At 41.9% G+C, this 14,801-nt stretch overlaps 1 protein-coding gene across 1 annotated transcript; it reads right to left on the minus strand.

Annotated features, from left to right (window-relative positions):
- Positions 1-1,538: 1,538 nt before the first annotated feature.
- Atp6v1g1 (ATPase H+ transporting V1 subunit G1) lies at positions 1,539-9,112 on the minus strand. The gene is made up of 3 exons (XM_020186806.2): positions 8,934-9,112; positions 5,106-5,206; positions 1,539-2,331 (listed from the first exon to the last, which is right to left on the minus strand). The coding sequence occupies exons 1-3, from the start codon at positions 9,013-9,015 to the stop codon at positions 2,158-2,160; spliced, it is 357 nt and encodes a 118-aa protein (XP_020042395.1). The 5' UTR covers positions 9,016-9,112; the 3' UTR covers positions 1,539-2,157.
- Between the last annotated feature and the right edge of the window lie 5,689 nt (positions 9,113-14,801).

Consider the following 14,801-nt stretch of genomic DNA (forward strand, 5'->3'; position numbering starts at 1 on the left):
CAGAACACCCTTCTCAACTTTCTCTATTCCCTTACCCTCCAGCATTTAAATGTTATCACTGCCTTTGAACCACCTGCTCCCTCTCTCTTCTCCACAGACAGATCTTTGTCTCCATTTATTTTATGCTCATTCTTTAAACCATTTAGGTACCTCTCCCCAAATCACCAGACCCTTTCTTTCCAATATCTTACTTTGTCCTTTCAACTGACCTCTGATCATACCTTTTGAAATACTTCCCCCTCCATTGGCTTCTATGACAAGCAACACAGAGCTGCTTGGCTCTGTCAGGCAGACACATACACATAACTCTATTAATTAGGGTAAACATACTGGAGCAAGAATGTTAAAAATAACAGGTATGGGACTAGGGCTATAGCTCAGTGGTAGAGTGCTTACCAAGCACTGCCCAACACCAGTCACATACACTTCTAACCCAATGAACATAAGTGTTACTTCATGTTCCTCCAGTTTAGAAAATTTGTATTGGCAGTTTTCCCAGGTGTAAAGGTGGGGAAACTGCTACACTTAGTTATACCAAACATAAAGCTTTACCTAAACTGGATCCCATTTGGGACATGTCATAGAGAAGTTTACTAGATGTACAGGTCAAAATAGCAAATAAGCAATTTGACAACCATAGTTCAGGAGAGATGGGTGGGAGATGGGTGGTCTTCAATTTGACTGATATTTAAAGTGATGAGATGAAGGTTGTCTCACCAAGAAAATGTAGAGCAGACCAAGAACAAAACCTTGAAATGATGAGGAACAGTGAGAAACACTGAGAAGCAGGCAACACAGCACTGCATAATGAAAGTAAAGAAACTGGGCCAAGGAAGGAGTGATCAACACTGTCAACACAGTCCTGAAGGTCAAGTACAAGAGCATGCATTTCTCAATCTGGACACCACTGTTGGGCCTAACAAGCAGTTTCAGTGGAGTGGCAAGCCTGCTATGTTTGCACAGTACAAGGGAAAGCCTTGGATAGTAAACACTTGTTAGGCCTTCAACTATTTAAAAAAAAAAACAGAACAGGAACAGTAAGTAGACAGAAGTGGCCTAAGTTCAAACCATCCTTGAGGCATATAAATAAGATTTTTAATAAAAACCATCTACTTGTCTCACATTATTTCAGAACAAGCAAGGAAATCCCCTAATGATCTCTTCCAACTGTTTCTACCCACCAGAAACTGTCCTGCAACCACCATCCTATAGAGGCCATAGTGTGAAGTTACTGTAGATATTCTGCACATTTCCTGACCAACAGGAAGGAAAACTGCTTGTAACTTGCCCAATTGGCTCCCCAATAGAAGGTGCTGTAGAAAACAGGCAAACCAAAGACTCCTTAGTTGCTTATCACTTTTCAAACATAGTTACAGGGTGAAATCACAAACAATTTTCTTCCTGTTAAAAGGCATACCTTGCACATTTTCTAATTATAGATGCAAATGTGATACATGTGTTGAATTCCTAAGTGAAATTTTACAAAACATCTGGATCAAAGTAGACTTTGAATTATCAAAAAGGATGAACCCGAGGGGTCAAATGCATGACAGAATCTTTACTTTTAAAATGAGTATCAGTACACCAAATAACATACAGTAAGTTCTTAATACTATCATCTAGTAATTTTGATTAAGATAAGCTAACAGCAGCCCAAATAAGTATACTAGCATTCATTATTTTAACACTTAGCCAGAATGAACTACTTTAAGGCTAGCTGCTGCTGAGTACAAGGTACAAACAACTATTTACTACTTTTTCATAGATAAAGCCCCTGACCTTTAAGAAAGTATAAGGGAAAAAAATTATTTAATCCCTTTCTTTCTTCAAAGAATTATTTTTCTTTTTTTTGTTCCTATAAGATCTAAGAAAGAAAAAAATCCACATTGACTCATGTTGCCTGAGCTAAAAAGCATAAGAAGACAAACAACGTATCTCATTAAATCTCTAAGAAACATGAGGTAAAAAGAGGAAACTTTTGGGTAAGAACCAAGTTTGTACAAAGAATCTACTCTGCAAAAAGTAAAGGGACCTATTATAGCATACAGAAATAATTTAATGCCTTTCCTAAGACCAGAACTGCAGCTTTGCTAGTGCTCCATACTCCATGCAGGCATCTCCCACGCCAGCCCACAGAACAAGCACTTCGCTCTTGCTCTATCCATTTATGCGGTAGTTTTCATGGATTTCTGGCCGGATGTCACACACGAAGGCCAAGAGGTTATCCAGGACTTCATCCCTATTCTGCCGGAAGTAGGTCTGGAGGATAGTCATCTTCTCCTGGGTCTCCTTCTCCACCTCCGTGCTGCAACTGCCATGAGATCCCAGTGCCTGGAGTGGAGAAGCAAAGACACAGGGAATATCAACAAGATGCTCTGACTGGGCAGGAACATTCAGCAAGCAACTTGTGACTTGTGAAGAAATCAAGGCTCATCAATAGCACAACCAGTCAGTTGTAGGTCACCCTGGTACAAATCACAATCCCAGTTACTTGGGAGGCTGAAGTAGAACTGCTTGCCCTAGTGGGGGGGGGGGCGGAGGAGCACAGTTGGGGGAAGAGATGGACCCCAGCAGAACAAAAGGGCTGGAGATTTTCTTAGTTTAATCCCCAGCAGCAGCAGCAGCAGCACTGCCACTACACAACACACAAACACATACACAGAGCTCACTAAAGACTGGTCAATCAAACTATGAAGCTTCTATACAAGATAATACTGTTCAGCAATATGAAATGAACTGTAAAATACTCAGTTTATAGGGAAAGGGAAAGATACAGAACAGTGTCAGTGTGGTTTAGTATTTATATTTTTTTTGTTGTGGTTTAGAAGTGGGAAAATATATGGTACTAAAAAGCCAGGTGCGGTGGTACATGCCTATAATCCCAGCACTTGGGAGGCTGAGACAAGAGGATGATGCATTTAAGGCCAGCCTGGGCTAAACAGTGAAACCCTGTCTCAAAAACAAAACAACAAACTTAAAAAAAAAATCATGGTCTGGTGGAGTGGCTCAAATGGTAGAGCATCTGCTGAGCAAGCACCAGGCTCTGAGTTCAACCCCAGTACTATTAAAAATAAAAAAATAATAGTAAAGATAGATGCAATCTAAAAGGAACATACAAGGAATTTCAGAATACATTTTTAAAAAAGTAACAGTGACTGGCTCTGATGAGGACTGCAAGTCTGGGTGAGAGGGAATCCAGTTTTTCATTGCTATTCTTTTTATTGCCTCATTTTTTACTGTATGCATGTCTTATCTAACACATTGGTTCATGAATTTCTATTTACCTCCCAGTCTTCACAGCTGGGCTGGCTCTTTTGTTAACAGCCACTGTATCAGAACTTGACCAATCAGGTTCTGGAAGACATCATATGGATCTTTTTCATCGTCGAACCTGCTCTTGCCCCATTTTATGTTCGTGTGTGTACTGTGAGTGTAGTAACAACATCCCTTTCATATTTGTGTAACACACTAGTTTTCAAAGCACTGTGCATTTACTTACTCCTCCTCACAACAACCTATGGGAAGGTTACCACTCCACTTTTTACAGATAAGGAAACCTTGACTCAAAGGGTAAGGGAACATGCAAAGATTCAAACTCAAGTCTTCTGAATTCAGACTTTGGGTTCTTTATACTATTCTTCATAATAGAGGAATATCCTGGAGCATTTCTTAATAGTTCAGTTGCTAACTTCTATTTTCAAAACCCCAACACAAGACAGGGAAGAAAACCCACCACTACCTCTGTCTCCTGAATATGAATCATATGCCAAATTCCAGTAAGTTGTCTCAAAACCAGAGGCTACCATGGGACAGTGCTAGAAAAATATGGCGCCTGTGCTTTATAGTGCAGCACTGTACCATCTCCATCTCCGTCTCCAACTGCATCACAAGGGGGTAAAAACACAGACATAAGATGGCTGCCCATTTTAAAACAGCTCTGTAATCAGACCAAGCAAAGATGGTCACAACTTTGGTTTACTTAATGACTACAAACACTGGACTTGGGCCTAGAAGGGCATGTGCTTGAAAACCACTGGAGGCCACAATGTAGAACTTGAGAAGAACACACAAAGCCAAAGGCAGAGCAGAAAGATAAAAGAGTCCTGAGGACGTTATTTAAACTCCTGGATCAAGATAAACTCAATTCCTTCACTTGGGTTTTTATATAGGTCAATAAACTATAAACCAGTTTGAATTGTGTATTCTGTTGTCCCTCCCTCACTTCCTTTATTTTGGTACAGGGTCTTGCTATGTGGTCCAGGTTGGCCTCAAACTCAGGATCCTCTTGCCTCCACCTCCAGGATGCTGGGATTGCTGGGATTACAGACACATATCACCACACCTGATGTTTCCTTTCTTCATGATGCTCTCCTCCCATCTTTCCCCTGTCTATAATTTTCCCTGCATCCTTTGTGTTCCTGATCTGTTTTTGTTCCCCTATTTTATGCATCATAATAGTCCACACTGATGGTAAATATCTCTGTATACTTCACTGAGGTGGGGGCTCCATCTTATTTGTATTTATGACTATCACAGCAGTTGTCTGCATGACTTGTAATTTATTACTGAATCTCTCAGACTGTAAATTAAGCTCCAGAAGGACAAGGACCATTCTGAAGGCAGGATCTATTTCTGCTCACAGCTGGTCCCCTGGCATCTAGCATAGTACCTAGCACATATTAACTGTTTAATAGATTGTTAGAGAACTACATAAATGAAGACTAGGGTTTGTTGTTAGTAAAAAATAAAACTGCCCATCCTAAGAAAATCAGCCGAGCATCCAACAAAACAACCAGGGGCTGGAGTGTAGCTCAGTGGTAGCATGGGAAGCCTGGGGTTCAAGCCCCACCATACACAATGACCAAGTTTTCCACACTCAACCAGAATCTCTGAGCCATGCTAGATATTCTGTGAACCACTCCCCTCCATTACATTTCAATAGTGAAAAGTAACAGGAGCCCTGAGCCATGCTAGATATTCTGTGAACCACTCCCCTCCATTACATTTCAATAGTGAAAAGTAACAGGAGCCCTGAGCCACGCTAGATATTCTGTGAACCACTCCCCTCCATTACATTTCAATAGTGAAAAGTAACAGGAGCCCACCGCAGCTTCCTTGGCCTTGAACTCTTTCTCCCTCTGCAGGCGGTACTGTTCAATTTCAGCCTGGGCTTCTTCTTTAGCCTGCTTCAGCCTCCGGTTCTTTCCTGTTTTCAAAGGAGAGAGCTACATCAGGGAGTGGTTAAAAGACAAGTAGAATACAAAGAAAAAAGATTTAAGACACACTTCCAAGAGATATGGACACAAAAAAGGGAATTCATAGCTAAGAGTACAGGTCTCTGCCCGCTACAGGCCAAAAGGACATTAGTAAACAGGAGTGCCTTCCTGTAGCTCAGCTCAGCTCAGCAGCACAGCACATGCCTGCAAGACCCTGAGTTCAATCTCCTGTACACCACACACACATACAACGCCTTCCATAACTACAGCGCAGAAAAATTATGGAAATGTTGTGGAACGTGAGAGAATATTCTCTTAATCTCAACTATAAAGAACCAACATAAGATAGGTGACACAAGCCATCTGGGAACTCTTCCTAAGCAGAGCTCTGATGACAAGTAGAGATCTGCTTAGGGCTTGGTAAGGAAGCTAATGTGCTCCCAAGGGATGTCAACTTAAAACATAACTAATGAAACAGTACTGGCAAGTAAACACCATGCCAGTAGTGACTGGGAAGAATGCTCAACAGGGAGCAGAAGAGCAAGCAGCTTAGAGGTGAGGAGAAACAGGGGTTCTGGTTTCCAGAAGACAGCAGCTTACACACAACTGGAAAAAAATCTCTAGGCTGCCAAAGTCTGTATGAAAACAGACCACAAGTCCAGTCAACCCATACTCTTCACTTTGAATGTGCTCACCAAATCTCTTGGATAGTCAAAGGGAGTAAAAAGTCTGTGTGTGTGTATACAAAAATATGAACCTAATTATGGAAGAGAAGGAAAAAGAATGATGGAGTGAATAGTATCTTAGTGCAGTGTGTATGTATGAAAATGGCATAATGAAACCCACTCAAAACTCTTTAAAAATGGGGGGAGAGGAACAGGGCAAAGAGAGTGCAATAGAGGGGTAATATGATCAAAGTACAATGTATGTTTGCATGAAATACTCTGGTGAAATTCCTTTGCACAATAAAAATTGTTTAGGAAGCCCTAGATGATCAACCTATGTATTTATTTCACAGCAAAAGACATCCTATATCTAAAACTAAGCTTTGATACAGATCACTGTACATCAGTTGTCCAGAGCCAATTCCACCCAAGCTGATGAAATTGAATTTAACCTTCCACTCTGATTAAGAACAGAATTTTGAAGCTGTAATGACCCCATGACATTAACACTCCATTAGTCTAAAGCCGTGAGTCTCTCCAAACACCTCAATGCTATTTCCCCAAGTCTATACTTAACTACACTACTGTAGTTAAGTACTATTGCTGTACCCCAATCCTTCACAAACTATCCCCTTGCCATCAGCTACTTGGGCCAGATTAAAAAGCCAAAGATCTTTTCCAAACCAACAACCTATCAACATTCACAACCCAAACATTATGCAGTAGAGTTCCACATAATTTCACCATCATCACTCCCAACTCCAACTACTCCCTGAATTAATGACTTTCAAATAATAACATCTCTGCCTTTTGGCAAATCTCTTCAAAGTTAGATTTTGATAGGCTTTTCTGAAAATCAAAAATATTTGAACAAGAAACTGTGTGTGTGTGTGTGGTATTGCAGCACTTGGGAATGTACATATTAGGAAAGCAGTCTACCACTGAGCTACACCCTCATCTCCCATAATCCTTTATCATTTTGGTTTTCAAGATTTGCATACCAGGCTTTGAATTTGAGGCCTAAACTTTGAGCCTCCACCAGCTGTTTTTCGTGATGGCTTTTTTTTTGAGCTATTTGCCCAGGCTTGTGATCCTCCTGATCTCTGCCTCATGAGTACCTAGGATTACAGGTGAGAGTCACCAGCACCCAGCCCACATGTCTTTTAAGTCTTGTTTTTCTTGGGCCATATAAATGTGAACCAGTGTTTTTGTAAAACTCCAGTTAAAAACACCACTACAACACCTTTTTTTTTAAATACTAAGGTTCAAAGCAATGATTTCATGAAAAATTTGGACTTGACCATTTTATCACATCATACTTAACTTTAAAAAGCCAACCATAATTACAGATCAAGACTTTTTTTTCAAATTATAGCTCTTTTGAATACTTCTGTTCCCAACTATTGATCATCCTGAAATATATATTAGCCATAAATATGAGTTAAAAACAAATTCATTCAGCAAATAACTGAGATATTCAAGACCCTACACCTGCCTTGACAGGGTAGAAAAAGGTATAAACCATGTATAGCCGAAGTATTTGTTCCTGCACTTCCCCCAAATAGTCTCATGTCCTTCCCAACAGATACAACTGCTGCTGCTGATGGGTCATCACTGGACAGACTGAGAAGTCATTCTGGAAATACTGCATCAAGGGCATGATTGGAAATACTCTGTAAAGAACACAGAACTTTCTAGTCACCAGGCAGAAAGAAAAGATTTCTTCCCAACCCCCACACCTTCAAAGAAAGCTCTTCCTAGGAAATAAGAATATTACAACTCCAAGGAGAGACATGTTTGAAATCTACTTGGATATGGGATATATGAGTCTAATACTAAGGAGAAACACCCTTACACAGTAAAGGAGGCCTCTAAACTTCACCTATGCTGTTTCCTGCGGTCTGGACAAATCACTTCTCTCTGAACTTCATTTTCCCATCTCTAAAACAGGAGAAGAAACATCTTTCTCAGCAGATGGGAAAACTGGACAAATTAAGTTAGGAAACAGTATGCAAAGGCTTGTGGGTAAAATGAAATGAAGATGCCTTTGAGCAATCACAATGATTCAGAACAGCTGGAGGAGTGTACCCCAAAGTGACATTTAGGCAAGAATGCAAAAGGTCCGATAAAATGAGCTTCCTCTAACCTATTAAGGAAACTGAGACGAGAGCTGGGGCGTGGCTGAAGTGGTAGAGCGAGGCCCTGGGTTCAATCTCCAGTACCGGGAAAAAAAAAAAAAAAAAAGAAACGTGAGGTTTATTCTGCTGGCACGAATCGTGTGTTGACTACAAAGGCGGTAGGGAAGTCTTGCTTTCATTTTACGCGGATGACTGACTACACTGAGACCGGACTGCAGACGACTAGGACTGGTTTCTTCCACGCCTCAGTCTACCTAGACCCACCTGTTAAAACTCCTCAGCAACCTTGCACCTCTCAACTCCAGCCTTCCACTCACTTACAATCACCCAGCATCTGCTTCCGGCAGGAGAACATGGATAACCATAAGGAAAATGGACCCAGTGCTGTACGGGCACTTATTAGTCGCCATTTTTTTTTTTAATATAAGGAATCAACAAATCAGGCTGCGACAGCCTACTACAGCAGCATCAGGGAAGTTCTCATGGATTACGATGCTGGAGGAAGAGACGGAAAAAAAGTCAACAGATCCACAAGCCTTGGCGAATGACTAAACCTAGAGAATGAGAGAGGAAGAGGAAAAGATCCCAAGTTTGGACGCTGAACGACCTTGGCTGGTGGCTTGTCAATGAGCTGGGGCCTCGGAAAGGGACAAAGACAAAAGCGTTCCATTTGCAGGAGCCCCTTCCACGCTCCTCCCAGACCCCAAAAAGGACGCAAATCCAGTACTGGCTACACCTCCAATTTGCTACCCCATCTCGAGGCTTCCAGGCGACCCGCCAGCCTTCCAGAGCCTCAGTCCCAGACAGCTTCGAAACACGCAGGGGCCACAGCAGGAATCCCCTGGACGGGGCGGGTTTTCGGGCCTCTTGGCCTAGCAGCCTTCCTCAGTCTCGCGCCGCCCTCCCGAACTCACGCTTGCGGGCCTCGGACACCTTTTCGGCGGCCCGCTTCTCGGCCTGCAGCAGCTGCTGGATCCCCTGTGACTGGCTAGCCATAGTTGCGGCAACTCAGGACCCAAGCAAGAGGCCCAAGTCGGCGCTCTGGCCGCTCAGGTCAGCTGACCCGCCGCCCGCGATCTGCGCCTGCGCTGCACCGGTGCCCCGCCCCTCTGTCACGTGACCCGCGATGCGTCACGTCAGCTGACCGTTTCGAAGCCCTGTGACTCCTGCGGAACTGGGCGGGCTGAGGAGGGAAGAGCGAAGTGCCTCGCTTGCGCCTGCGCAGAATGTGCCCGCCCGATCTTCACTCATTGCCACGCCCAAGTGGCGATAGCCGCGTGGTTGCCCCTTTACTCGTTGGGTCCTGTAGCTACCCTGCCACGTGATTATTCCCCTGATTCCTCACTTTTTAGTCACGTTAAGGTTCATAGAGAAAGGACCAAATCTACGCTTGGGTTCCAGTCTCAGGAAGTGGGTGTGGAGGAGAGCCAGTGGTTGCTGTTTGCAATGTGACAGACACTGTGCTCAGCCTCCCAGAAAGCTCGAAGCACTGTGAGATGGTAATCCCATTTTATAATGACCAAACAAGCCCAGCAGCTTAAGTTTTTTTTTTTTTTTTTTTTTTTATTTATTTTTTTTTTCATTTTTCTTTTATTATTCATATGTGCATACAAGGCTTGGTTTATTTCTCCCCCCTGCCCCCACCCCCTCCCTTACCACCCACTCCACCCCCTCCCGCTCCCCCCCCTCAATACCCAGCAGAAACTATTTTGCCCTTATCTCTAATTTTGTTGTAGAGAGAGTATAAGCAATAATAGGAAGGAACAAGGGGTTTTGCTGGTTGAGATAAGGATAGCTATACAGGGAGTTGACTCACATTGATTTCCTGTGCGTGGGTGTTACCTTCTAGGTTAATTCTTTTTAATCTAACCTTTTCTCTAGTTCCTGGTCTCCTTTTCCTATTGGCCTCAGTTGCTTTTGAGGTATCTGCTTTAGTTTCTCTGCATTAAGGGCAACAAATGCTCACTAATTTTTTAGGTGTCTTACCTATCCTCACCCCTCCCTTGTGTGCTCTCGCTTTTATCATGTGCTCATAGTCCAATCCCCTTGTTGTGCTCAGCAGCTTAAGTAACTTGCCCGAAGTCATAACCCTATTGACTTGAATCTAGTCGGCTGCAAACTGTGCTCCTCTGACCAGCGGTGCCCTTTGGCAGGACTTTGGTGGGTAAGGACCAGGAGACCTCCTAGAGTTTATCAAATGCTGAGAACATAAGATAATGCCAGAATATTTTGCTAGAAATATCTCAAGGAGGAGGGTGAATTTGTATCTCAGGATATTTTCATATGATTGAGGTTAGAAAGGGGGCTGCAATTCAGAATTCCTCTTCTTAGCTGGTAAGAGAACCAGGACTCTACCAGTCTCTGGGATTCTTACCTACAATGATTTCTTGGAGAGGATTTGTAAATTTTGACATTCTGAGAGAACACTTCATTTTAAAGTTAGTGGAGGACACACTTCTAGGGGTGAGTTGGAGACTAAAAGAGATGATAGTAGCCAAAAACTGGAACCACATACATGTCCAACTACTGATAAGTGAACCAATAAAATAGGCTTATCCATACAATAGAAAAGTATTCAGTGATAAAATGGAATAAAGTAGTGAAACAAGTTACAAAATGAGTGAACCTTGGTAACATATTACTAAGTGGGGAAAAAAAAAAAAAAAAAAACCTAAGCACAAAAGGCCACATGCAGGACAGTTCCTTCTCTATGAAATGTCCAAGCCAGGTACAGTGTGTTCTTACAGTCCCAGCTATTTGGGAAGGTGAGGCGGGAAGATCATTTGAGCCCACAAGTTCGAAAACAACCTAGGTAGCATAGTAAGTCTCTGTCTCAAAAAATACCTATGCAGATGATGTGTGTGAAATATCCAAATTAGGCAAATCTATATAAGACAGAAAATAGATTAGTGATTAAACAGAACTGGGGAGGGGAGGGAATGGGAAATGACTGCTCACCAGTATGGCATTTTCTTTTTAGGTTAACAGAAATGTTCCAAAATTAGATAGTAGTGCCGGTGGTACATCCTTGCAAATATACCAAAAAAAAAAAAAAAAACCCTGAGTTGTACACTTTCAAAGAGTGAACAGTATGGTATGTGAATTATATTTCATCAAAGTTTTTATTTTAAAATGAGAGATGGCGAAGTTGGATGTGAAAACCTTGCAGTTTCTAATTTGTAGTAAGAGGCAGCAAACGGAAGCTGTTGTTTCTATCTGGCCAGTCGGGAATTGTTTGATTTACAAATCTGCTCTTACACTTAACAAAAGCCTTCACAGTCGGGATCGTCTAACAGCACATCTCCTCAGAGTATCTAAATATCTACAAATTCCAGAATTCTTTTGCTGGAAGAATTTCAAAAGTTCCCTGTGTAAAGAGAGAAATACCAGACAATCCCATCTCTGAAATCCAGACTGGTTTAGGTTGTCTGACAATCTACATGGGTATCTCCTGTCAGAACTTGGGTTCCCTGAGGAGGCATCCACAGTAACTAGGAAATGTGGGTGAAGCAATTGCCCTATGAGAGAAGCCTTGAAATCTTGAGCAAAGGCTCAGAGTAATTTCAGGGGCACAAGGTGGATCCCAGGCCTCATTCCTCTGACCTAGGAATGTACCAGCTGTAGCGAAGATAAGGATGTGCACACTCAAGGGTGCCCTTCACAGGTCCAAGCTCAGCAGGAACCCAGGGAAACTAAAAGAGTAGATGGCCTAGTTCATCATCCCAGCCCAGTACTTCACTTGCTGGGAAATATTGAGCAATTACTTAACCTCTCTGAGCTCTGACTGTTCATATGTGAAAAATGAGGTGAATAATAGTATAAGGTTTGTAAAGAGAATTAAATCATTTAATACATGAAATTAGCTTAGAATGTGCTCACAACTCATAAAAACATAAATATCTGGTCCCTGTGGTAGTGGTTTCTTAACAACAACAACAAAAAAAAAATGGGCCTTTTGCCTTTATTTATATAACCAAAAACAAGCTAGTGTATTTGGTTATTAGAAATTAATATCAGACTAACTGACAGCTTCCAGAGCCTCTGCTGCACTAGTATACATTGTGAACAGGTTGTTCACTTTACAAGAAGGCAGTTCTACTAAAATCCAGCCCAGGGTCCACCTATTCTCCTCACAAGGAGCACCTTTTCTAATTTATACAAGGATTCCTTGAGACCCAGCAGTTGTCCTGTGACAAAATCCTGGTTGAGGCCTGACTCATCCCATGAGAAACTCCTGAAAGAATTAACTGCCTCCCCCACAGAGGGAGCCTCCTCAGAGACAGCTTACTGGCCTCCTCTTAAGTTAGCAATTTTAAAATTTTCCACATCGAAATGTTTAGGATTAATAGCAAACCCTTCTTCTCCCTTGATTTAATCTAAAAATAATTTCAAAGAGACTAAGATTATATGACCTAATTTTGCCAGTGTTCGAGAGCGCTATGGTTTGTATGTGAAGTGTCCCCCACAGGCTCCTGTGTTAAAGGCTTGGTCTCAGTGAGTGGTACAATTTGAGGAGATGCTGAAAATTTCAGGTGAGTAGGGCCTGGCTTGATGAAGTAGGGGGTGTGACTTTCAACAGTATTTTGTCCCTCTCTTTGGCTTCCGGCTACCATGAGGTAAACAGCTTTGGTCCGCCAAGCCCTTTTGCCATGACATTCTGCCTTACCAAGGGCCAGAAACAAGAGTCATCTCACCGTGGACTAAAAACTCTGAAATTGTGATCCACAATAAATACTCCCTCCTTTTAAGTTGTTTTCTCAGATGCTTTGTCACAGTAATGAAAAAAGTAATAGATAATATCTGGCCTTCAATGAGCCGATACAGCTAGCTGTGTGCATCACTACAATGCTATCTGTTTGCTATTTCGGTCTCTTCGCAGTTAAAGATCCAGGATTGACCTGGGAAACATTTGCTCCTGTACTGTTCCAGAAGCAGAGGGGCATGCTTGGAAAGTAATCACAGAAACTAAGAATTGCAAATTCTTCCTAGAAATTAACTACAAGGAAGTCTAGACAAAGTCATGAGTAAAGGTGTATTAACAGTAACATTTCCACTCATTCAGTTATTTAAAAGCCTGTGTCGAGCATCTGGTATGTGCCAGCTTTTAGCCAGGTGCTATCATGTGAGCAAAACAGACCCATTCCCTGTCCTCTTGAAGTTTGGAGTCCATGAGAAATAGAAGTCAATCAGAAATGCCTACCACTGAATGTGTGGTAAACGTAAATGCTAAATGCGCTATCATTGGGCTGTCCAGTGTGGGACTCACTAGCCATATACAGCTGTTGTGCACTTGAAGTGTAGCTAGGCCTTATTCTTAGAGTCCTTGTTCTCTAAGTATAAGATCATGCACATTTCAAAAACTTCATACAAAAAACTAAAATGTTTAATTAATAATTTTTATTGATTTCAGGTAGATCTGATAATACTTTGGGCATATTGGACTAAATACCTTACGAAATTAATTTTGCCATTTTATACTCATTAGTTTGGCTACTAACAAAAAAAAGAAAAGAAATAGCAAATAACAAGTGTTAGCAAGTGTTCAAGTTTGAGTATGACATGTCCCCCTCAGGTTTGTGTGGGAATGCTTGGTCCCCGATGGGTGACACTAGTTGGGGAGGTTCTGGAAACTTGAGGAGGTAAGGCCTAGCTGGAGGAAGTGCATCTGTGGTAGTGCCTTGATGGTTATACTTGTTGCCTTGTCCCTCCCCTCTCTTGATCTCTCTCTGGTTCTCATCCACCATGAGGTAAAGAAGCTATTCTCCCTCATGCGCCTGTAGCCATGATGCTCTGCCCAACCACTGAGGCCAAGCAATCATGGACTGTAGCCTCTGACATAAATCCTTCCTCCTTTAAGTTGTTTATGTCAGGTGTTTTGTCACAGTGACGAGAAAAGTAACTAACACATCTTTGTTGGCAGGAATATAAATGATGCAGTCACTATGAAAAACAGTAAGGCAGTTTTTCAAAAAATTAAAAACAGAATTAGGGACTAGTGGCATGGCTCAAGTGATAGAGTACTTGCCTGGAAAATGCAAGGCCCTGAATTCAGTTCCTAGAACCGCACACATACAAAAAAACCCAGAATTACCCTATATTACCTTATGATCCAGCGGTCTTACTTCTGGGTATTATAATTAAAAGACTTGAAAGCATAGCAGTGTAATAGTGACCACTCCATTGGAGAGTGTTCTTGGCAGAGTTACTTTTGCTCCCCTCCCTTTGCCCTTCCTTAAGGTTACTTCCCGTCCTATCTCTATGCCTTTTTTTAAATCCTGAAAAGTCATTTAATTTTTAGTAATAATGTTACCATGTTTACAACATAAGTCTGCCAATGATGTAATTGAAAAACAAAACAGGTCTCTAACAAGCAATTTGAAAAGCACTAAAATAGACAACAATAAACATAAACCAAATACAAATGGGGAAAATGTCTAAGATACTTCCATTGCCAAGAGGACAGGAGAATAAATTCAGACAAATGAAGGAAATGGATTTAAAAAAAAAAGAGGACCCAAGAACATCTGATGTTCAGTTCACGTGAGAATATCCAACCTGTCAATCAACAGGGAAATGAACACTAAAACCACGTGGGGCACAAAAGCAGACATGTAAACATTAAAAAGCTTCACAGTCCTTGATCTCTGACCAGGATGCTGACTGGGGGAGTGTTGGGTAGAGACCCTCAGAAGCCTCTAGGCAACTTCCCCTGAAGGAAATAACTTATGAACAGCAATTCCACTGCTAGACTGAACAGCAATTCCACTGCTAGACTGGAAACC

Source organism: Castor canadensis, chromosome 13 (genome assembly GCF_047511655.1).
Source record: "Castor canadensis chromosome 13, mCasCan1.hap1v2, whole genome shotgun sequence".
Classification (NCBI taxonomy): domain Eukaryota; kingdom Metazoa; phylum Chordata; class Mammalia; order Rodentia; family Castoridae; genus Castor; species Castor canadensis.